The sequence below is a fragment of the Somniosus microcephalus genome, chromosome 5 (genome assembly GCF_052327205.1).
Source record: "Somniosus microcephalus isolate GS21.2 chromosome 5, FLI_Smic_1.0, whole genome shotgun sequence".
In the NCBI taxonomy this organism is placed as follows: Eukaryota; Metazoa; Chordata; class Chondrichthyes; order Squaliformes; family Somniosidae; genus Somniosus; species Somniosus microcephalus.
Window position 1 is genome coordinate 81,565,668 of NC_140991.1, and position 25,187 is coordinate 81,590,854.

Sequence of the window (25,187 nt, forward strand, 5' to 3'; positions counted from 1 at the left end):
ACCCTGCTGATGCCTAAAATGACAATCTGGATCCTACAGATGATTTGCATCATAATGGGGCCTACTGCCCAACTCAGGCGGGTGCTAAGGTTGCGCAGTGGTAGGCCTTGGGGAAGATAGGGATGGCCACACCATTTGTGGGAATAGAGCACCAAGTCATTCCCCACCATTTTCGAGGTGTGACCGCCCCATTCCTGCCAGGTGGGAAATCTCAAAACCTCCCCCATGGTATTTATCAGATATGTATGACTTTTATACAGTTGATAAAGCCATATGAGGTAGTAGAAATAATTATACTAACTTCTCCACTACCAGCACAGCACAGCTCATGTTGCTCTCAAATATTGCCACATCAGTAATTCTAATTGTACAATATATGTGTTCAGGAGCGACACTGAACATTACTAGCCATATACTACTAGACAGGAGTGAATTGCAATATTTTATCCAGAGTGTGTTAAAGTAATTGCCTCTTTCTCCAAGACTAATATGGCTAACAAGTCTCAACCTGGATGGGTTTCTTTCCAGGCTTGCGCTCAGGCCTGCCTGGTTATCTGATTCACGGCACCCTGGTGATCCAGTGGACTCTGGTGCAAACCTAGAAAAATCTCCCATTATAATTAGGAAAACAAGTCACCATAATTAGTAAACATTGTGCAAAGCACCATCTAACATTGGTACACAAGATGCAAAACCCCTAAATGGGTCAACAACTACAGGATATTTCAACCAGCACTGGCACCGGAAAAACCTTCCAGCGATGCAGTTTGGCCCAGATTCTACTCCACTACAAACACACTTAAATCTAGCCCCATTTAATCAAGTTAAATCAGAATCATTTATTCTCTTGGGTAAATGAATGCAAATGTACCTGGGCAGTTACATGCCCTGAAGACTGAGAATGTAAATTTGTTCTTAGTGAAGCTTATGCCAACAAAAGAATAATTGGTTTTAAATAAGCTTAACTGTGGGAGTTGAGAACCTTCACAAAGACGGTTCTCTAGTTAGGAGTGCACTACACTCACTCACAAGCAGAAACATCCCAGAGAGTGTCTAGAACATTTGCAATGACATCAATAAAACATTCAACAGTGCAATCCATTTATTTTATCTTGTTTATTATAATTTTCATCATACTGTTATTTTGTCTGTATTGTAGGGCAAATAAACAGGAAAAGGAAATGGGTCCTGAAGCTGTGCTCTGTCTCCTATTGTCATTCGTACCATAAACCCCGGTGCTACATACAGTATATATAAAATATACTATGCTATAAAGAATGTGTTAATTAATTATACTTATTGCATTTAATTTAATAATGATCATTTGGCAATAGATTTTTTCCAATACTTCAGGGAAGAGGGGCTATGACTTATGAAGAGTGACTTGAGAAGTTGAGGCTTTTCACTGGAAATTAGAAGGTTAAGGGGTGACCTGATAGAGATAGTCAAGGATAAGGGGTGACCTGATAGAGATAGTCAAGATTATGAAGGGTTCTGATGAAGTAAACGGTGAAGATTGTTTCCACTGGTTTGTGAGACAGCAACAAGAGGGTACAAGTTAAAGATAATCACAAAAAGAATCACAAAGTAGAGGTTTGAAAAATGTCTTTATACAAAGGGTGGTTCGATCACAGAGTTCTCTGCCATAAAGCAATGCTGAAGCAGAGCCCATAAATTCTTTTAAAAAAGATATTAGCTGCATGAAGTAGAGAAATATTAAAGGGGATGGGGAGTGATCAAGAGAGTGGGATTAGACAAGGTGGCTCATGTGCAGAAAGAAATCAGTACAGAATTAATGGGCCAAATTGCCTGTCTCTGTGCTGTAGCCATGAACAGGAACCTTTTTTTTATCCGGCACCGACGGGACCGACGTGGTGCCGGTTCATTAAAAATTCTGGATAACCGAGAGCTATAGTAAAAGATACGGAGAGATGAGAGCTCCGTATAAAGCAACAAACCCTGTTGCTTAGCAACAGGTTCAGAACAATGGCCACAAGTTCCAAGCGTCTCTGTAGCTTAGCAACAGCTGCAGCCACACCCCTGCACAGCAACAGATCGAGGAAGGCAAGTACAATATGAAGTAAAACTTACCTGAACATACTCCTGAATTTTGCTGGTTAACCGAGATTTCCGGTTATTTAGGTGCCGGTAAATCGAAAGTTTCCTGAATTTACAGTCGGAGGCTTCCCGCGGGGAAATGCCTCCGATCCGCAAATAAAATGCCCGCGTACCTGGTGGTCCAGGAGGTACGGAGACTAACGGTCCTGGACCTCTCCGGGTACCCGCGGGTAGAGGCCTATGTAGCCCAGGGGCGCAGACGGTTCGCAAGCACCCCTGGGATATGTGGGCCAGCCCAACAAATGAAAGAAGGGTATGTACAGAATCCCCATAAGCATGAATGGGAATACCCCAGAAAATTCAGCTTCGCATCAAATAAATTTTAAAAATTACATATTTAAAATTAATTAAAATACCATTTCGTTAAATATTTAAAACAAAAATAAAATTTTTTGAAAAATAAATTTAAATGTTTTAAAGGGGCTAAAGATAAACTTACCTTATTGTACAGGTTTTCTAATGTATAAATGATTGAAAACAATGTATTTTTATGTTTTTGTAAACTCTTACACTGGTAAAAGTAGGCCTTACGCTAGCTTTTACCAGGCGTAAGAATTTCACGGGCATTCGCTGGGCAGAAGTCTCTGCCCTTTTCCCGGGGATGCGGATGATCTGTCAAGAAAATTCCTGATAGATCGCAAGTTCTGGGTTTTCACGCATGTGCTTCGCGCGCGAAAACCCAGAACTTGCGTGGCCCTTATGGGCACGTACACACCTAGCACGCACCCATCGGTGCCGCAAATTACCGGCCTCTATGATTCACATCATATCTAGAAATGCTGGAGGGTATAACTGTTACGTGATTAAGGCTAGCATGTTAATGAATTTGTTACTTACATTCATTTTTACATGTAAATTGAGTTATTTAAAGACTAGATAAGAACGCATTAAAGTTATGCTAATCAGGCCTAATTTATATTTACTGATTAGGCAGATTGCGAAATCCGCCTCATCTAACTGAAATCTGTAAATGATTGTTACACAGGTAAAGTGGTGTCACATTGAGCTGCTTTCTGGTTTGGTTTTTTTCATAACCAATTGTACTTAATTACCATCTTTTGTTGTTAACAGATTGATGGAAGTGCTTGTAAATGAACAGTGGAAACAATGTCACCATCAAACCACATCATCGGTCACTCCAATAAGTGACAGCCTTGCAATGATTTTGTTGCCATATCTGGGGTATTTATCCTCAAAACTCAACGCTGTATTATAGTGAAACACTGTTGCTGCAGTGACCTTTGTGGTGATAAACCAGATATGACTCTAACATCTGCTCCACTCAGGGCAGCCCACTTTCCCTGAGGGGTCCTAAACATGCGTTAGGCCCCTCAATGGGCTCACGTGGATCATGGTTCTGTTGAGGTGAATGACCTGTTTCTGTGCTGCAAAATTCTATGTAAGTCATTAGCATATGCATATATAAGCCATCCTTCTGAAACTCATCTTCATCGTCAGCCTTTAACCATATCCTTATTACATCCTATTTTCCCACAAATAAGCCCTAATTTTAACTGAGGCCATAAGTGAGACATACGGGGGCCAAAGTGAGCAATTACCACGCACGGCCAAACTGGCATGAGGTCTAGGCCATTTTAACTCCTGGGCCTGAGTTAAAATTTGGAACCTAGACGCAGTGAGACGGAGGCTGGTGGGCGGGAACGGGATTCCGGGCAGCTGGAGGCTACCACCGGGGCCCAGGCACTGAGGGTAAGTCAGGGAGAGGACTGGGACCGGGAGGTAATCGTGGTTGGTGCAAACAAATTTGCACCCTCAGTGCAGTAGCCCCCTCGTAAATGCCTTGCTGTGTCTCTTCTTGCCTGAGATCCATTCACCGCCAGCTCCCTGGGAACACTCAACATTTAACGAGAAACATACGGTCAAAGGATTAAATACGAGTTGAGGTCCAAATAATGTCAGCAGACCCTGACTTTTAAATATTAAATGAGGCCCTTGCCTACCTGGGGCTCAAAACATGCCTCTTAAAAAGCATTTAATTCTTAAAATGCAGAGACTTGAGTGCATAATTTTTGATTCCACTGACTGGGATATGTTCTGGAATGCCTCGGACAATGACATCAACACATACACAGATTCAGTCATTAGTTTCATAAACAAGTGCACAGACGACGTTGTTCCGAGGATTGTTGTACGAACATTTCCCAACCAGAAACCATGGGTAAATGGCAATATCCGTGCTATGCTAAAAGCACGGTCCATCGCATTCAACTCTGGGGACATGGAAGAGTACAAGAAATCAAGGTACGACCTCAGAAAAACCATCAAAAATGCAAAAAGACAATACACGGACAAAGTGGAGTCACACTATCATAGCTCAGATTCGCGAAGGATGTGGAGTGGACTACAATCTATTACGGACTACAAAGGGAAGCCCAGCTGTGTCATGCCGAGCAATGCCTCTCTCCCGGACGAGTTCAACACTTTTTACACCCGGTTTGAGGCCAACAATAACTGGCCTGTTACAAGGGCGCCCACGGCTCAGAATGACTGGGTCTTCTCAATCTCCGTGGCTGACGTGAGCAAGACTTTTAAGAGAGTGAACACCCACAAAGCACCCGGTCCAGATGGAATCCCTGGGCGTGTCCTTAGAGCATGCGTTGACCAGCTGGCAACCGTGTTTACGGATATATTCAACCGTTCACTGTACCAGTCTGTAGTCCCCACCCGCTTCAAGATGACGTCGGTTATTCCAGTCCCCAAAAAAACAAAAGTAACCTGTTTAAACGACTACCGCCCCATAGCACTCACTTCTGTCATCATGAAGTGCTTTGAGAGGCTGGTCAAAACCCACATCAACTCCTTACTACCTGACACACTGGACCCACTCCAATTTACCTACCGCCCAAACAGATCTAGGGATGATGCCATCGCCACTGTACTGCACACTGCCTTATCACACCTGGATAAGAGGAACACCTATGTGAGAATGTTGTTTCAGCATTCAATACCATTATCCCCTCCAAGCTTGTCAACAAGCTCAGTGAGCTAGGACTTAACACCTCCCTATGCAACTGGATCCTGGACTTCCTGACGGGCAGACCCCAGGTGGTGAAAATAGGCAGTAACACCTCCTCCACACTGATCCTGAACATGGGAGCTCCCCAGGGTTGTGTGCTCAGCCCCATTCTGTACTCCCTGTTTACTCACGACTGCGTGGCCACGCACAACTCCAACTCCATCATCAAGTTTGCTGATGACACTACAGTTGTAGGCCTGATCACAGATGGCGACGAGACAGGCTACAGGGAGGAGGTAAGAGCCCTAGCAGAATGGTGCAAGTACAACAACCTCTCCCTCAACATCAGCAAAACAAAGGAGATGATCGTGGACTACAGGAAGTGGCAGGGGGAGGGACACACCCCAATCTACATCGAAGGGGCTGAGGTGGAGAGGGTCAGCAGCTTCAAATTCCTGGGTGTATTCATTACGGAGGACTTAACGTGGTCCCATCACATCGACGTTGTAACCAAGAAGGCATGCCAACGCCTGTTCTTCCTCAGGAGACTGAAGAAATTTGGAATGGCCCCCCAGATTCTCACCAACTTCTACCGGTGCACCATCGAGAGTATCCTGTCTGGCTGCATCACTACCTGGTATGGCAACTGCACCGCCACAGACCGCAAGGCTCTACAGATGGTGGTAAAAGCTGCACAACATACTATAGGAATTAGACTACCTGCTGTGCAGGATATCTACCCCGCGAGGTGCCGGGGGAAGGCCCTGAGAATCATTAAAGACGTGAGCCACCCCAGCCACAACCTCTTCGCCCTGCTCCCGTCCGGTAAGAGATACCAAAATATACGGTCTCGTACCAGCAGGTTTCGAAACAGCTTCTACCCCCAGGCCATAAGACTCATGAACGAATAATTTATTATTTATTATAGTTGTTTTTATTTATTATTATATTTCTATTAGTATTTTTATCATTGCTATGCTATATTTATTCCAATGTTGGGAGGACTCGTAAAAATCAACATTTCATTGCGCTGAGGTGCAAAGCACTAGACGGTTCCAAAGTGAAAGGCAAATTAAAAAAGACTTGCATTTGTATAGTGCCTTTCATGATCTCGGGACATCTCAAAGCACTTTATAGCCATTGAAGTACTTTTGACATGTAGTCACTGGTGTAATCTAGGAAATGTGGCAGCCAATTTGCGCACAGCAAGGTCCCACAAATAGCACTGAAATAAATGACATGGAGAATTTGAAGCCACCAGAGCGTTTGAAACTCACAGGAAATGTCGACTACAATTGGCAGACTTTTAAACAACAATTCGAACTCTACACTGCTGCCATTGGGTACGGTACGAAGCCAGACGCAAGGAAGATAGCGTTGCTGCTTACGGTTGCAGGCCCACAGGCGATAGAGGTATTTAATACATTTGTATTTAATCCAGAGGAGAACAGAGAAAAATTAGACGATGTGCTAAAGAAGTTTGATACACATTGTTCTCCCAAAAAGAATGAAACCTATGAGAGGTACATCTTCCGTTCTCGGACACAGCAGCAAAATGAGACTTTTGATAGCTTTTTGACTGATCTGAAACTGAAAGCACAGACATGTAATTTCTCTGAGCTGAAAGCATCCATGATTCGTGACCAGATTGTGTTTGGTATTCATGATAAAAAGTCAGGGAACGTCTGTTGAGAGAAACCGAACTAACATTGGAAATTGCTGTGAAAATATGCCAAGCTAGCGAGCTAGCTCAAAAGCATGCCAAGACTTTCAGTGAAATCAATGATGATGCGATTGCAGTAAGTGCTGCTGTCGGTGCTGTGTCCTACAAGGGGAAGAAACATGGGCAGAACAGAAGTGAAAAGCAATCGGAGGAAGGAATTTTTAATTGTAAACGCTGTGGTTACAGACACCAGTTAAAACAATGTCCAGCATTTGGAAGAATGTGCACAAAATGTCATGGAAAGAATCACTTTGCCAAACAATGCTTTTCAAAAGTAAAAACTAAGAAAGGGCAACGAGTTAATGTAATTGAGGACACTGATTTAAGTGAGACATGTTTTGTAGGAATGGTGTCATGTGACAATATCAAAAAGGATACAGAAAATGTGCAGCCTTCTGGAATTAACAATGCTGAACATAAAGTTAATGCAGTAAAAGAGGACAAATGGATGATCCCACTGCAGGTAAATGGAGCATTAGTTACATTGAAACTAGACACTGGGGCAAAAGCAAACTTAATCAGTATGAGTGACATTAACAATATGAAAGAAAAGCCCAAAATACAGAAAAAGTCAGTACTACTAAAGGACTATAATGGACAGAAAATAGATAGCTTAGGTGTATGCAGACTTAAAGTGACAGTCAAAGACAAAATGCATCATCTCATGTTTTCTGTTGTGGCTAAAGGACTTGATTCACTACTGGGTGACAAAGCTTGTGAGGACTTAGAACTGGTCAAGAGAGTCTACCGTACAAACTGTGCCATAAACAGACCAGATGACTCGGTGGATTCTGTAGTGAATAATTTCCAGGATGTGTTCAAAGGATTTGGAGTTCTACCATTCACTTACAAGATCCAGCTAAAGGAGGATACTCAGCCAGTTGTACATGCTCCACGAAGAGTTCCAGCACCCCTGCGTGACCAGCTCAAGAATGAACTGGACAGAATGACCACACTAGGAGTCATCAGGAAAGTCGAAGAGCCAACAGACTGGGTTAACTCCATGGTATGTGTAAAGAAAAAGAACAATGATCTAAGAATATGCATGGATCCAAAGGACTTAAATGCAAACATAAAACATGAACACTACCAGATTCCCAAGCGAGGAGAAATCACCAGTGAAATGTCAGGTGCCAGATACTTTACAAAGCTCGATGCCTCACAAGGATTTTAGCAACTAAAACTGGATGAAGAAAGCACCAAATACTGTACCTTCAACACACCATTTGGCAGGTATTGTTTCCTCAGAATGCCTTTCGGGATAATATCTGCATCTGAAATCTTTCATAGAGTGATGGAACACATAATTGAAGGTTTGGAAGGAGTTCGGGTCTATGTTGATGACATCATCATCTGGGGCTCCACACTGAAAGAACACAATGAGAGACTGACTAAAGTGCTACAGAGCATACGCCGGAATGGACTGAAGCTCAACAAAGCCAAGTGTCAGTTTGGCGTCCAGGAAGTCACTTTCCTAGGAGATAATCTATCTGGTAAAGGAATAGAGCCAGATATGGAAAAAGTAAACGCCATACTCAAAATGCCCCGACCCACTGACAAAAAAGGAGTGCTACGCATCATGGGGATGATAAACTTCATTGGAAAGTTCATTCCTAACTTGTCAGCCAAGACAGCCTGTCTGCGAGACCTGCTACGTAAAACAAATGAGTTCGCATGGACAGAAAGACATGAACAAGAGTGGATAAACCTCAAAACAGTGCTGACAACCACACCTGTACTCACCACCTTTGACCCAACAAAAAGAATCAAAGTGTCAACGGATGCATCAAAAGATGGCCTAGGTGCGGTCTTGCTACAAGCAGAGGGTGAAGATTGGAAGCCTGTTGCCTATGCCTCCAGGTCTATCACTGATACTGAGTGTCAATACGCCCAGATTGAAAAGGAATGTCTAGGCTTGGTAGTTGGACTAGAAAAGTTTCATGGCTACATATATGAACGTCCCACCTTCACAGTTGAGACAGACCACAGCCCACTGGTTGCCATCATAAAAAAGAACCTGAATGAGATGTCTCCAAGGATTCAACGACTCATGATGAAGCTGCAAAGATATGACTTTGAACTGATCTACACACCAGGCAAATACATAGTGTTAGCAGATGCACTATCCCGAGCACCCACAATGAGTCATGTGAGCTCTACTGAAGAAGACGTGGATGTTCATGTGAGTATGGTCACTGCTGCGCTGCCCGTGTCAGACACAAAATCAAAGCAAATAGCAGAAGAAACAGTAAAAGATACAGTATTACAAACAGTAATAGAGAACATTCATCATGGTTGGCCAAAAGGTTCCTGTCCAAAATATTTTCACATAAGGTCAGAATTGAGTGTCGCAAGTGGACTATTACTAAAACAGAACAGAATAGTCATTCCACAGGCTCTACGTCAAGACATGTTCAAAAGGATTCATGAGGGACACCTCGGAATTGAAAAATGCAAAAGGAGAGCAAGAGACACTGTTTATCGGCCTGGCATAAATAAGGACATTGAGAACATGATAGGCAAATGTGAGACATGTCAGAAACACCAAAACAAACAAGCAAAGGAACCAATGATAGTAGCTGACATACCAACAGCACCATGGCAAAAGGTTGGTATGGACCTTTTTCATTTAAATGGTAAAGACTATCTAATAGTGATTGACTACTATTCTAACTATCCTGAGATGGTGCTGCTCTCAAGCACCACAGCAAGCAGTATCATAATGCATGTGAAATCCATCTTCGCCAGACATGGAATTTCCAGGATTGCCGTTAGCGACAATGGTCCGTGCTTCAACTGTAAGGAGTGGCAACAGTTTGCAGCACATTATGACTTTCAACACATCACATCCAGTCCTTTGTATGCTCAGTCGAATGGTAAGGCAGAGAAAGGTTTCAAGTTCTCAAGCAGCTACTGAAGAAAGCGACAGAAAGCAAGTCTGATCCTTATCTCGCCCTGCTGAGCTACGGAGCCTCACCTTTAGACTCTGGTTCTTCACCTGCTGAACTCCTAATGGGTCACAAGTTGCGTACCACGCTACCCTGCTGTGCAAAAGAAAAGCAGAGTAAGGAACTGAGACAGAGACTTCAACTGTTAAAGCTGAAACAGAAATCATACTATGACAAGTCATCCAAAACTCTGAAACCATTGACAAGGGATGATGTTGTCAGGATTGAGGATCCAGATGCATGGAACAGGAAAGCTACAGTTCTTGAGGAAGTAGGACCAAGGTCATACACTGTTAGAACTGAAGAAGGACAGATTCTCAGGAGGAACCGCCGTTCCCTCCTAAAAACACAAGAGACTATCGAAGAGCAAATCGATGACAATGCCGCAACTGAATCTTGTCACTCACCACCACAACAATCTAACACAAATACACATACAGGCTCTCATGAAAACACATCAGACTTACCTGTCCTGAGAAGATCCACACGCGAAGTAAAAAAGCCTGATAGACTTAATCTTTGAGTACAAAGAAAACTAAATTGAAAATGTATTGACTGTTGAAGATGTTTATGTTGTTATTGATTGATACTGATTTTGTTTAACCTCAAAGAAAGGGGGATGTAATGATCAGTAACCTGTCATTCTGGAATGGTACACTAGGTGGTGCTGTATGTATATAAGAGTGGGGCTACCCACGATGCACTAGGCTACCCACAAGGCAGCAGTCAAGATGGAGGCCTCTACAGATACTGTACCTAGTCCACATGTGCTCAATAAAGTGTCTAGCAAAAGCTAGCTGTTCTTAATAAAAACGACTAGTTATTAATGAACATAACACATTCCAAATTTATCTTTTGTAGATTTTTCTTTATCTCCCTTAAACTAAATTCTGTCACCACAGATCTCTCATTCTTTCCTCATCCCCTGGCAACAGTTTCCTTTCTTCTTTCCTGCTTCCTTCTTATGGTTTGAGCTGGTAAAAGTCGACCGAAATTGGTGCTATCTTTATTCCATTAGCTGTTGCAGCAGTTCAAGAACCATTAAATTCCACAGATCTCATAGACAGGCGCTCCATTTCCACATTAAGACAGTCATCAAATTACAATACGCAGACGACGCTTGTGTCTGCGCTCACTCAGAGGTCGAACTCCAAACCACTGTCAACACCTTCGCTGAAGCGTACGAGAGCATAGGCCTTACACTAAACATCCGTAAGACAAAGGTCCTCTACCAACCTGCTCCCGACACACAGTACTGCCCCCCGATTATCAAAATCCATGACGAGGCCTTGGACAACTTGGACCACTTTCCATACCTTGGGAGCCTACTGACCTTGACCAGTGGTCTGAGGTCATGAAGCTTCTTTGGGTACTGGAGCCAGGTGGTGGGGGCAACACTGCTGGCAGTGATGGCCTTGGTGATGTGTTCCCACATTGTTCTTTCTGGAGGGCCTCCTGGCCCCTGTGGGTAGAGGGCCGCTCTTGCAGTGTTGACCCCCTGCACAAAGCTGGAGTGCTGCGTGTGAGACACTCGATGCCCCTTCCCTGGCTTGCTGAGCCATTTGTGTTAGTGCTGAGGCAGTTTTCCCATATGTTGAGGTTAGGAAGGTAATTCAGCTTTAACAGCTGAATATTCATACTTGGAACTTCTTTTAAATATTGAATGCTTCAGTGTGCATGGCCCCTTTAAATCGCAGACCTCTTCATTGCCCACAATTCCTTGCGTGCTCCACAGCTTCGCTCACAGAGGCTGTGGGAAGCTGCAACGCCGGACCTGGACAGAAACTTCATCCCGGATCCCTCCAGCAATGTCACCAGGACGGCGTTACATGGCAGGTGCGCGCTGCACCGCCAGTCTCCATGCCCCGCCCCCACCCCCCAGACCAATTTGATGCAATTAGTGCTGTGGCCCTTTCCAGTGGCCGTTAATTGCAGTTGCCGGTAACAACTTTGCTGGCAAACACTAATTTTTCCCTCTATAACTTTTGCTTGTGCCTTGTCTTTGGCTCAATAAGGAGCTCTGGCATGGCGCCACTCCAAGTTTCCGCCATCACGATGGGGTGGGCACTACTGGTTGGTCGACAGGTGTGGGCCGCCTGCTCCAAATATTAAAATAGCCCCATACCTGATATTTGGGACGGAGTCACCAGCCTGGAATCGTGGCAGGCAGAAATACTGCCCTGTTGAATTTTGAGCCCCCACAGATGCATAGAAGTCATCACTGCTAGAGTACTAAATTTGGGTTCACTTCATTTCAGCAGATCAAAGGATGAAGAGTCATGGAAATCGAGGTAATGCAGAGAATAATGCTGCTGAAGGAGTATTGGGCGACACAGCTGTTAGAGAATAGGACAGCTCAGACACTCATCTATGAGCTCAGCCACTTTCATCTATGAGAGCCTGGCGTACTGTTTTTGCTACTACAAAGGTGTTTCACTGGGGTTATCTTCATGGTGATTCGCAGTCTCCAGCTCTTTGTGGGTCGTGAATGGGCCATGTTCTCTTCCTCTCTGGATGGCAGAGCTGTGTAGCATGTAGCAATGATGACCTTGGGGAGCCAGGCAGTGCTGTCCTGTGATATGTTGCCTCATCTGTCGCATTGTTTCAAGATGCCTATATTGTGCACAATGATATTCCTGATGCCTGCATGGGTGTCCTTGTATCTGCAACCACCTAATATTCAAGGCAGAAGAGTGTAGCCTTTATCTCCCAGAAGTTATTTTTCAACTCTGCGTTTTCCTTCAAATAACCCAGGCAAAGAGAATTATCTTAAAATAATGGAATCATGATTGTTGCCTGGGAAGTGGAAATTCACTTGAATAATTCTGTTACTGATCACTGAACATTTGCATGTTGATTCAGTGAAACCCCTTGCGGTTCATTAACACCAGGGCTGTGTGTGTAGGGGTCTTGATGGTCACATGGGTGTCATCAATAAAGGCCATAACTCTGGGGAATCCTGCAATGTGGAAGAATTGCAGCATCTTGTCAAAGTGCTGACAGTTTTCCATGGCAAAGCGATGAAGTTGTTTACTCTGATGAATGGCACATCATTGATCTGCCTGACGTGTCTGTGCACTGCAGATTAACTGATGCTGCATATATCTCCTGAACTAACTTGGGAGGAGCTATGGCCATGGCTGATCTGGTATGGTTCATCCTGGCAGGAACATTTACCTGCATTTTCCATTCAAAGGAAGCAGAAAGGCAACAGGCAAAGAATCAAGAGAAGGCGGCTTGCTGACCTCATATTAAAACAGTATGGCCACAAAATTCGGCTCCTTAGCGTCCACTGTTATGGCATTACGAGTGCCGTTTTGGATCCAAAATAGCATTCATGTCACGCGCGCTTCTGGTGCGAATTGCGCCGGATGCCATCTTGGTGAGGGCATTAGAGCGCGAGCGCAGTAAGCGTCTGCCGGAAGTATGCAGAGTAGGCAGATCATGTAACGCTGATTTGATGCCAGCGCTGCCATTTTAGAGCTCAACGCTCCAGCTAACGCCCTTTCTTAAACATGTTCAGCAGAACACACGTTCAGTAGCAGGACGGACCCCCCCCACTAGCACTATTTAAAGGGATCATCAACTACTTACAGGTTAATTGCTGTCTGATTTCTACTGGCTGGTGCTGCAATTGTCGAAGTGTTTGGTGGTTTCTAGAGTTCTTTAAAGCTGATAAAGTCTACAGGGAGTGGTGTGGCAGGTGCTGACTTCAAGGCTTCTGCACAAACCACTTGCTCCCAGACATGGGTGCCTAGTAGTAGGCGTTCTCCTTAGAATGCAGCATGACCGGGAGAATGAGGCGAGGCGACAGAGAGCAGGACAAGTTGCTGGAAGGGGGAGGAGGAGGGGGAGGGAGGAGGAGGAAGGGGGAGGGAGGAGGAGGAGGGGGGAGGAGATGGGGGGAAGGAGGAGGCGGAGGGGGGAAGGAGGAGGAGGAGGGGGGGAAGGAGGAGGAGGAGGGGGGAAGGAGGAGGAGGAGGGGGGAAGGAGGAGGAGGAGGGGGGAGAAGGCTCTCAGCAGCAGGCCATATCCACCCAGGGTGTTCAGGGAGCAATTCTCCTATCTGAACCTCAGCGAGCAACAGTGTGTCAGACGTCTGCGCTTCACTAAGGACATCCTTACTGAAATCTGCCACCTGCTGCAGCACAACTGCAACCTCAAAGCAGGGCGAGGACCACATTGCCAGTGGCTGTGAAGGTGACTGTGGCCATGTGCCAGGCTCCGTCCAGGCTGGAGCTGGAGATAGTTGCAACATCTCACAGTTTGCCATCCACTGTTGCGCAAGGGAGGTCACTGAGGCTCTCTAATCCAAGAGAACTGACTACACTTCATTCTCTCTTGCCAGAGAGCAGCAGGTGGAATGAGCACGCGGGGATTGCGGGCTTCCCCATGGTGTAGGGTGCCACTGACTACACGCATATCGCTTTGCGGGCGCCCCATGTCAACTCTGAGATGTAGCACAACCGAAAGGGAATTCCACTCCCTTAACGTCCAGCTGGTGCGTGACCATACGCAACAAATCACGCAGGGCAATGCCCGGTATCATGGCGGCAGTCATGATGCCTTCATTCTGCGGCAGTCCGCTGTGTCATCTGCATTTGAGCCACCACAGCAAACCAAAGGGTGGGTTCTGGGCGACCAGGGCTATCCATTAACGACATGGCTCATGTGCGCAACCCACACTCACCTGGGCAGCATGAGGACAACGAAAGCCAAGCTGCCACACAAAATATCAGAGCACACCATTGCCGTGCTGAAACAATGCTTCCGTTGCCTGTAGTACTCGACAGAGCTGGTGTCAAGATTCATGGTGGTCTGATGCATGCTACACACCTCGCTATGAGGGCACAGCCATTGCCACCAGCTATATGCTGAGCAGCTGAAGAGCAGGAGGAGGAGCAGGAAGAGGAGGAGGAAGGGAGGAAACAACTTAAACAGCCCCTTTTTGGCTGGGCTGTCCATGAACAACTCATCCTACCAGTAAATGCAACTCCAATTCATCATTCACCAACAGTCCCACACCTTACCTTCCCTTCCCTCTGTCACTGACCAACACAGCATCCGCTTGGTCACAATGCAAAAATAAAAACCAACACAAAATAAACATTCCAAACCAAGTTTGTAAATCAAACCATGCCATACTGCATACAAACATCAACTAATCACCCTTGTGCATTCCCTTAGTGCTTGTCTTCCATCTGTGTTTGCCTGTCCTAGTGCTCCCCTAGTGGCTGCAGCATGGCTGGTAGAAGGCTGCTGACTTTCAGTGGGGGAGACAGATGGCCTTGGAGGATGACCTCGAGCAGTTCTGGGCCTAGGAGGCCCAACGTCGGACTGCCCCATCTCGGAATGGGCGGCAGCAGTCTGGGCTGTCTGGCTGACAGGAAACAGCATGGGCACTAGCGGAGTGGCAGTGGTGGGAGAACGAATGATGTCATTCTGAGAGAGGACGGCAGGTTCGTGCTCCATGGGGCCACTGCCTTCTTCCCCGGGGCGGCGCCTCAGCAATCCTAGTAATCTGTTGGAGGAAAGATTGCTGGAGTGTGGTGACACCCTCCAAGCCCCTTTGAACACTAATATCTGCAGCTATGATGGCAGCAGCCTGAGCTTGTGCGAGAGCAGCCTGAGCTTGTGCGAGAGCAGCCTGAGCTTGTGCGAGAGCAGTCTGAGCTTGTGCGAGAGCAGCCTGAGCTTGTGCGAGATCAGCCTGAGCTTGTGCGAGAGCAGCCTGAGCTTGTGCGAGAGCAGCCTGAGCTTGTGCGAGAGCAGTCTGAGCTTGTGCGAGAGCAGCCTGAGCTTGTGCGAGAGCAGCCTGAGCTTGTGCGAGAGCAGTCTGAGCTTGTGCGAGAGCAGCCTGAGCTTGTGCGAGAGCAGCCTGAGCTTGTGCGAGAGCAGCCTGAGCTTGCATGACAGAAGTCTGACCTTCTACTGCAGCACCCAGATGTTGGGTGGCTTCTGCTTTTCCTTCAATGGAAGCTGAGACATCAGCCATCAGATGCTGCATCCTGGTTGGGTCCACAAGTGTGCTAATGGAGTTGGCCACCACTTCCACGCTGGAAAGGATGGGCTCCAAGCTCTCCGCAAAGCCCTGTGCCAAGTTGGTACTGGAGTCCTCCATGCTCCTTAACATTGCATGCAGGCTTTCTGGCAGGCTTCCCAATGCACCAAGCATTTTATTATGCATACGTCCTGTAGGCCGCCCCATTGAAGTGCTCATCTAAGTCCTCTGCAGCTGAACTTGTGTGTGACCTCGCCCTCCGGTAAGCTGGCGCCTGCGCTACCCTTGTTCCTTTCCCTAGCTGCAGGCCACTCATGCCCGGTGTCTCACCACGTGCAGATCCCGCCTCTAAGCTAACCTCTAAATTACACGCAGTGTCAGTATCTGTGCTGGTGGCTGCAAGTGTGAAATTGAGTGATGGTGTTTCTTCATCATCACTGTCTTCGTCCGCTTCCACCTGTTGCTCTTCCATCACTGCCTGGCCAGGTTGCAGTATTTGGATATCTGAAAGGAGAAAGGCAGAAGGGTAGGGTTGTGGTGAGGGGAGGAGAGTGGAGAAAGCAAGAGATGAATGCCTACACCATCTGCAACTTGTAAATCAGAAGAGATTGTGGAATAAGGGGGAAGTGGGATGTGAGAAGGAGGATTAGGTATGAGGATACCATCATCTTCGATTGTTTCAGCCCCGCCGCTGGCCACAGGCTCAGCAATTTCCATTCCAATAATGTCCAGCACCGTCTCCTCCATGCGAGTTAGGGCATGCAAGAGCGCCGGTCCCCCTACAGGTAGCCCCTGGTGCCTCCGGTTGTGCGTCACCTTGTCCTGCAAGAGAGAGAGAAGTGTGTCAGTGAGTGTGGTGCAATGTGTTTGGGTGATGTGGATGTCATGGTTGAATAGCTGGCAGTGTGTGCAAGCTGTGAGATGTGGGTGTGAGGCTTGCAACAGTGCTAATTGTGTGAGGGTGAGGTGAAGCTATGATTGTTAGGTATGAGTCGTGGTTGATCAGAGATTGTTGGTAGGTGAGTGATGGGGGTTGTGGTGATTTGAGCAGTGGCTGAGGCTAGTGCTGCAGGTGGTGGGATATGGCATTTGAAGATGAATTCACTGACCTTGACCACTCACGTGAGGTCATTAAACTTTTTGCGGAACTGCATCCAGGTCCTCGGAGGTTGACTCCTGGCATTGACCGCCATGGCTATCTGATACCACTGCCTTCGCAAAGTTTGTCTGGAGGGCGTCCTGTCCCCCTGTGGATAGAGCAATCTCTCCTCCTCTCCACCTTCTCCAACAAGGCCTCCGGTGCAGCGTTGGAAAACCTTGGAGCCCGCTCTCTCCCCTGTTGTGCCATTAGTATGTCTACTTCCAGGTCTGAATGTCTTCCATAGTCACTTCCAACACCTGCTCCAGCCACAATGTACCTCTCCTTTAAGAGGTGCAGGCTGGCTTTAACTAGTGCAAGCTAGCTTTATGTAGTGCTAGCCTTGCACAAACTTGGGCCCCCTGCTGAGGTGTGTAGCCACGCAACAGCACGGTTAGCGCTGGCTGCACACAACAATCATGTAAATTAGCAAGCAGCACAAAGTTGGCATGCTGCCTGCAGGGGGAATAATGGGCGAGGGTTAATCACGCATCACGATCCCCGCGCCCATTTTGGGAGGCTATCCAATTTAGCCGTCTGTGACTTGGCCTCCACCTTGTGGCAGTCTTTAGACTGTAGGTCTATTTATCACTTAGAGCACATAGTAGAAAACAATAACTGCACTTTATTGACATAGACAGAGATGCTATGCCATCTACTGGTGTTTACCTCACACAACAAGAATACCCATGTATTTTGTAAGCCAATAATCTGAAAATCCTCCACACTGTCTTGACTGCAAAAAACTTTTATTCAAACCAGTATTTTATAAATCTAAATCAGAAAAAAATGGAATATATACTACCTGTCACTGGATGTCAAAATCTACTTTAATACCAGCATGTGGAAGAATGTTAGTGGATAAATTTAAATACTTAGTAAAGACTTAAAATGGAAGCGGACTCTGCTGAAGTAATACATTCTCCTAAATGCTAAATGGAGATAGATACATAATTACTGCACTTGTAACTGTGCATCATACTTTTTAAAATGCTAGTTAGAGGTAGCCTGGTAACAGAGTTTGTATAGAATTCCCCAGAGGTGACAACATGAAGATTCACTCTGCAAAAAGGTCAGTGGATTGTGAACTGCCCTTCTCATTCTTGGTCCTTCCCACAATGGAACTATACAATGCCAGACAAGGAGTGTAAAAAATTGTTGCTGCAAGAGTGCCTTTAATTAACATCTGTGCCAAAAATCAAGGCTAATCTGGGAACTTTTACATAACACCATTTGGGGATGGCAAGAGGGTTGGTGTCATTACTAGAATCAACCACAGATTGAAAGAAAACAAAGAACGACGCTTATCTCCAGCCTATTATTCAGATTTTTGTTCAAATTTGCACATATTAAAATAAAATGCTTTTCTTTCTGTTGAACCCTTTCCCCCTGCCACAGAGACATGGTCAGCAGCTGATTAGACTTGCAGCACAACTGCTAAATAACTGCCTTGCATTGGCCCTTTAGACCAAATTTTGGTCAAGTAAGTGGTGTTGTGAACTACAGTGCTGTGGAACCCATATTCTGTTACCATTGGGAACTTCGTTCTCTTCCTCCTCATCATTTTGTTCGTCATTTGTCCCCGTCTCCACGGCACACTTATTTCCTGATGAAGACAGCAGCCGAGCAACCTGATCTCCAGTTTCTGACAAATACCACTGAACCAGCCAATAGCAGCTTTATGAGAGGCATGCACTCGGACGCACGTAGAGAGTCCTGGATCACATCATGTGAGGAATCACTGAAGTGAGCCAAAAGAATCATGTGAAGGGAACTAATCTTCACATGGCTCACTGAGGGCAGCATTGGTGTAACGCACAGAATGCTACGATTTGTCGAACAACCTGAATACTTTGACAACAATTAACAACTCACATTTATATAGTACATAGGATCTACGGCACAGAAACAGGCCACTGAGCCCACCCAGTCCATGCCAGCGTTTATGCTCCACTCGAGCCTCTTCCCGTCTTTCCTCATCTAAATCTATCAGCATAACCCTCTATTCCCTTCTCTCCCTCATATTTTTGTCCAGCCTCCCCTTAAATGCATTTATATTATTCACTTCAACCACTCTCTGTGGTAGCGAGTTCCACATTCTCACCACTCTTTGGGTAAACAAGTTTCTTCTGAAATCCCTATTGGATTTCTTGGTGACTATCTTATATTGATGACCTCTAGTTATGCTCTTCCCCACAAGTGGAAACATTCTGTATCCACTCTATCAAAACCTTTCATAATTTTAAAGACTGCTATTAGGTCACCCCTCAGCCTTTTCTCAAGAGAAAAAAGAGACCCAGCCAGTTCATCCTCTCCTGATTTACCTTTAACATAGCAAAACATCCCAAGGTATTTCATAGTTGAAGGTCAGACTTACATTGGCACAGACCAATTTCACCCCCCAATAATGTAATTGCAAATGAAGTATTCAGAGCAAACTGTTTCCGGGTTTTCCAAGAACCAAATCTGTTTGAAACCATGGCTCAGTGATAGCGCTGCTGCCTCTTCTGAGTCAGAAGTTTGTGGGTTCAAGGCCCACTCCAGAGACTTAAGCACATAATTTAGGCTGATACTCCCAGTGCAGTACTGGGGGAATGCTGCACTGTCGGAGGTGCCGGAATGAGACGATAAACTGAGGCCCCGCCTGCCCTCAGGTGGACATAAAAGATCCCATGGCACTAGTCAAAGAAGAGCAGGGGAGTTCTCCCTGATGGTCTGGCCAATATTTATCTCTCAACCAACATCACTAAAAAAAATCATCACATTGCTGTTTGTGGGAGCTTGCTGTGCACATTTTGCTGCTGCGTTTCCTACATTACAACAGTGACTCCACTTTAAAAACACTTCACTGACTGCAGTGCTTTGGAACACCCTGAGGTCGTGAAAGGCCTTATATCAATGCAAGTCTTTCTTTCTTTCTTTCTTCATAACCAGGTTACTTCTCACAGAAATCAGACAGCAGGATGGTTAATGTTGTCTGTGAAATTCCAGTACAGGCATACAGTGTATAATTTCCTACCCGGAATCTTCCATTATGCACCCAGCCCATTGATCTTCACACTTGCAATCACCTGCAAGAAAAAAAAACGTAACTATATATATGGCATAGTTCTGATCACTGATCCCAAGCTGCGCGGCTGCACAGTTCTCTCTCTCTCGGCTGCCACGCACCAGGTGTTGCAGGCCGCGCAGTCCCGCTGGAGCGCGCAGGTGCTGTTTTTAATCACTTCCCACAGGCTCGTTCTTTAGGCCCGCAGGAGCGGGCTTCAGCGCCCTGGACCCATTACGGCGCTTGCACGCTGGAACCCGCTACAGGCATGGCCCTGAGATACTGAAAGTGAACGCTGATTATCCACACAACCATTTTTGTGGCCTTCTGCGCAAACACGCGGTATTCCAGAGCCGCGCATGTGCATTTAACCAGGGAAAGAGTAGGGCCCATTAGGGACCAAAGTGGCAATCTGTGTGTAGAGCCGGAAGATGTGGGTGAGGTTTTAAATCAATATTTTGCATCTGTGTTCACTATGGAGGAGGATGATGTAGACATAGAAATCAGGCAGGGGGATTGTGATATACTTGAACAAATTAGTATTGAGAGGGAGGAGGTACTAGCGGTTTTAGCGGGCTTAAAAGTGGATAAATTCCCAGGCCCAGACGAGATGTATCCCAGGCTGCTGTGTGAGGCAAGGGAGGAGATTGCAGGGGCTCTGACACAAATTTTCAGAACCTCTCTGGCCACAGGGGAGGTGCCAGAGGACTGGAGGACAGCTAACGTAGTACCATTATTCAAGAAGGGTAGTAGGGATAAACCAGGGAATTACAGGCCAGTGAGCCTAGCATCAGTGGTAGGGAAATTATTGGAAAAAATTCTGAGGGACAGAATTAGTCTCCACTTGGAGAGGCAAGGATTAATCAAGGATAGTCAGCATGGCTTTGTCAAGGGGAGATCATGTCTAACCAATTTGATTGAATTTTTCGAGGGGGTGACCAGGTGTGTGGATGAGGGTAGTGCAGCATTGTGGGTGTACCTACACCATATGGACTGCAGCGGTTCAAGAAGGCGGCTCACCACCATCTTCTCAAGGGCAATTAGGGATGGGCACTAAATGCAGGCCTAGCCAGCGACACCCACATCCCATCAATGAATTAAAAAAAAAGTCTACATGGACTTCAGTAAGGCTTTTGACGAAGTCCCGCATGGGAGACTGGTCAAGAAGGTAAGAGCCCATGGGATCCAGGGCAATTTGGCACATTGGATCCAAATTTGGCTTAGTGGCAGGAGGCAGAGGGTGATGGTCGAAGGTTGTTTTTGTGACTGGAAGCCTGTGTCCAGTGGTGTACCGCAGGGATCGGTGCTGGGTCCTTTGCTGTTTGTAGTGTACATTAATGATTTAGATATGAATGTAGGAGGTATGATCAGTAAGTTCGCAGATGACACGAAAATTGGTGGAGTGGTAAATAGCGAGGAGGGAAGCCTCAGGCTACAGGGCGATATAGACGGGTTGGCCAGATGGGCAGAACAGTGGCAAATGGAATTTAACCCTGAAAAGTGTGAGGTGATGCATTTTGGGGGGACTAACAAGGCAAGGGAATACACAATGAATGGTAGGATTCTAGGAAGGACAGAGGATCAGAGGGACCTTGGTGTGCATGTACACAGATCCCTGAAGGCAGCAGAACAGGTAGATAAGGTGGTTAAAAAGGCATATGGGATACTTGCCTTCATTAGCCGAGGCATAGAATATAAGAGCAGGGAGGTTATGATGGAGCTGTACAAAACGCTAGTTAGGCCACAGCTGGAATACTGTGTGCAGTTCTGGTCGCCACACTACAGGAAGGATGTGGTTGCATTGGAGAGGGTGCAGAGGAGATTCACCAAGATGTTGCCTGGGCTGGAGCGCTTCAGCTATGAAGAGATTGGACAGGCTGGGGTTGTTTTCCTTAGAGCAGAGAAGGCTGAGGGGGGACCTGATTGAGGTGTACAAAATTACGAGGGGCATAGATAGAAAGGAACTTTTCCCCTTAGTAGAGGGGTCAATAACCAGGGGGCATAGCTTCAAGGTAAGGGGCAGGAGGTTTAGAGGGGATTTGAGGAAAAACTTTTTCACCCAGAGGGTGGTTGGAATCTGGAACTCACTGCCTGAAAGGATGGTTGAGGCAGGAACCCTCACAACATTCAAACAGCATTTAGATGAGCACTTGAAACGCCATAGCATACAAGGCTACGGACCAAGTGCTGGAAAATGGGATTAGAATAGACAGGGCTTGATGGCTGGCGCGGTCACGATGGGCCGAAGGGCCTCTTTCTGTGCTGTATAACTCGATGACTCTATTACCCAACAGGTGCGGCCTTGCAGCATGGCCACATTTTATTCAGCTTCGTAAGAAAACTGCATCCGTTGGTGGCTGGGGAAGAAGAGAGGATCGAAAGGTGGGGGGGGTGGGGGGAGGAGAGACTGGGGGGAGAGACGGGGGGCGCGAGAGAGAGAGACAGGGGGGCGAGAGAGAGAGAGAGACAGGGGGAGAGAGTGAGAGAGAGACAGGGGAGGGAGAGAGTGAGAGAGAGACAGGGGAGGGAGAGAGCAAGAGAGAGACGGGGGAGAGGGAGAGAAAGAGAGACGGGGAGAGGGAGAGAGACGGGGAGAGAGAGAGAGACGGGAAGAGAGAGAGAGACAGAGACGGGGGAGGGAGAGAGACACAGTGGGCAGAGAGAGAGACGGTGGGCAGAGAGACAGAGACGGGGCAGAGAGAGAGACGGGGGGAGAGAGAGATGGGGGGGCAGAGAGAGAGACGGGGGGCAGAGAGAGAGACGGGGCAGAGAGAGAGACGGGGCAGAGAGAGAGACGGGGCAGAGAGAGAGAGACGGGGCAGAGAGAGAGACGGGGGGAGAGAGAGATGGGGGGCAGAGAGAGAGACGGGGGGGCAGAGAGAGAGACGGGGCAGAGAGAGAGACGGGGCGAGAGAGAGAGACGGGGGAGAGAGACGGGGAGAGAGAGAGACGGGGAGAGAGAGAGACGGGGAGAGAGAGAGACGGGGGAGAGGGAGAGACGGGGGAGAGGGAGAGACGAGGGAGAGGGAGAGACGGGGAGAGGGAGAGACGGGGGAGAGAGACGGGGGGAGAGAGAGACGGGGAGAGAGAGACGGGGGGAGAGAGACGGGAGAGAGAGAGAGAGACGGGAGAGAGAGAGAGAGACGGGAGAGAGAGAGACGGGGGAGAGAGAGACGGGGGAGAGAGAGACGGGGGAGAGAGAGACGGGGAGAGAGAGACGGGGGAGAGAGAGACGGGGGAGAGAGAGACGGGGGAGAGAGAGACGGGGGAGAGAGAGAGACGGGGAGAGGGAGAGACGGGGAGAGGGAGAGACGGGGAGAGAGAGAGACGGGGAGAGAGAGAGACGGGGAGAGAGAGAGATGGGGAGAGAGAGAGACGGGGAGAGAGAGAGACGGGGAGAGAGAGAGACAGGGAGAGAGAGAGACGGGGAGAGGGAGAGACGGGGGAGAGAGAGAGAGACGGGGAGAGGGAGAGACGGGGAGAGGGAGGGACGGGGAGAGGGAGAGACGGGGAGAGGGAGAGACGGGGAGAGGGAGAGACGGGGAGAGAGAGAGACGGGGAGAGAGAGAGACGGGGAGAGAGAGAGACGGGGGAGAGGGAGAGACGGGGGAGAGAGAGAGACGGGGGAGAGAGAGAGACGGAGAGAGGGAGAGACGGGGAGAGAGAGAGAGAGACAGGGAGAGAGAGAGACGGGGGAGAGGGAGAGACGGGGGAGAGAGAGAGACGGGGAGAGAGAGAGACGGGGAGAGAGAGAGACGGGGGAGAGGGAGAGACGGGGGAGAGAGAGAGACGGGGGAGAGAGAGAGACGGGGAGAGGGAGAGACGAGGAGAGAGAGAGACGGGGAGAGGGAGAGACGGGGAGAGAGACGGGGAGAGAGACGGGGGAGAGAGAGACGGGGAGAGGGAGAGACGGGGAGAGGGAGAGACGGGGGGAGAGAGAGACGGGGAGAGAGAGACGGGGGGAGAGAGAGAGACGGGAGAGAGAGAGACGGGAGAGAGAGAGAGACGGGGGAGAGAGAGACGGGGGAGAGAGAGACGGGGGAGAGAGAGACGGGAGAGAGAGAGAGACGGGGGAGAGAGAGACGGGGGAGAGAGAGACGGGGGAGAGAGAGACGGGGAGAGAGAGACGGGGGAGAGAGAGACGGGGGAGAGAGAGACGGGGGAGAGAGAGACGGGAGAGAGAGAGACGGGGGAGAGAGAGACGGGGGAGAGAGAGACGGGGAGAGAGAGACGGGGGAGAGAGAGACGGGGGAGAGGGAGAGACGGGGGGAGAGAGAGACGGGGAGAGAGAGAGACGGGGGAGAGAGAGACGGGGAGAGGGAGAGACGGGGAGAGGGAGAGACGGGGGAGAGAGAGAGACGGGGAGAGAGAGAGACGGGGAGAGAGAGAGACGGGGAGAGGGAGATACGGGGGGAGAGAGAGAGACGGGGGAGAGGGAGAGATGGGGAGAGGGAGAGACGGGGAGAGGGAGAGACGGGGAGAGAGAGAGACAGGGGAGAGGGAGAGACGGGGAGAGAGAGACGGGGGGAGAGAGAGACGGGGGGAGAGGGAGAGACGGGGGAGAGGGAGAGACGGGGAGAGGGAGAGAGAGAGACGGGGAGAGAGAGAGACGGGGAGAGTGACGGGGGAGAGGGAGAGACGGGGGAGAGGGAGAGACGGGGAGAGGGAGAGACGGGGGGAGAGAGAGACGGGGAGAGAGAGACGGGGGGAGAGAGAGAGACGGGAGAGAGAGAGACGGGAGAGAGAGAGAGACGGGGGAGAGAGAGACGGGGGAGAGAGAGACGGGGGAGAGAGAGACGGGGGAGAGAGAGACGGGGGAGAGAGAGATGGGGGAGAGAGAGACGGGGAGAGAGAGACGGGGAGAGAGAGACGGGGAGAGAGAGACGGGGGAGAGAGAGACGGGGGAGAGAGAGACGGGGGAGAGAGAGACGGGGGAGAGAGAGACGGGGGAGAGAGAGACGGGGGAGAGAGAGACGGGGGGGAGAGAGACGGGGGAGAGAGAGACGGGGGGGAGAGAGACGGGGGGGGGAGAGACGGGGGAGAGAGATGGGGGAGAGAGAGACGGGGGAGAGAGAGACGGGGGAGAGAGAGACGGGGAAGAGAGAGAGACGGGGGAGAGAGAGAGACGGGGGAGAGAGACGGGGAGAGAGAGAGACGGGGAGAGAGAGAGACGGGGAGAGAGAGAGACGGGGGAGAGAGAGAGACGGGGAGGGAGAGAGAGAGAGAGAGACGG

General features: G+C 48.3%; 1 protein-coding gene across 1 annotated transcript in view; it reads right to left on the minus strand.

Annotated features, from left to right (window-relative positions):
* LOC147117152 (disintegrin and metalloproteinase domain-containing protein 22-like) overlaps positions 1-25,187 on the minus strand; it is a 173,969-nt gene that overhangs the window by 132,267 nt on the left and 16,515 nt on the right. Inside the window, exon 3 of the mRNA XM_085987893.1 lies at positions 19,925-19,976. Coding sequence (XP_085844019.1) covers positions 19,925-19,976 — 52 coding nt within the window. The remainder of the gene's footprint in view (positions 1-19,924; positions 19,977-25,187) is intronic.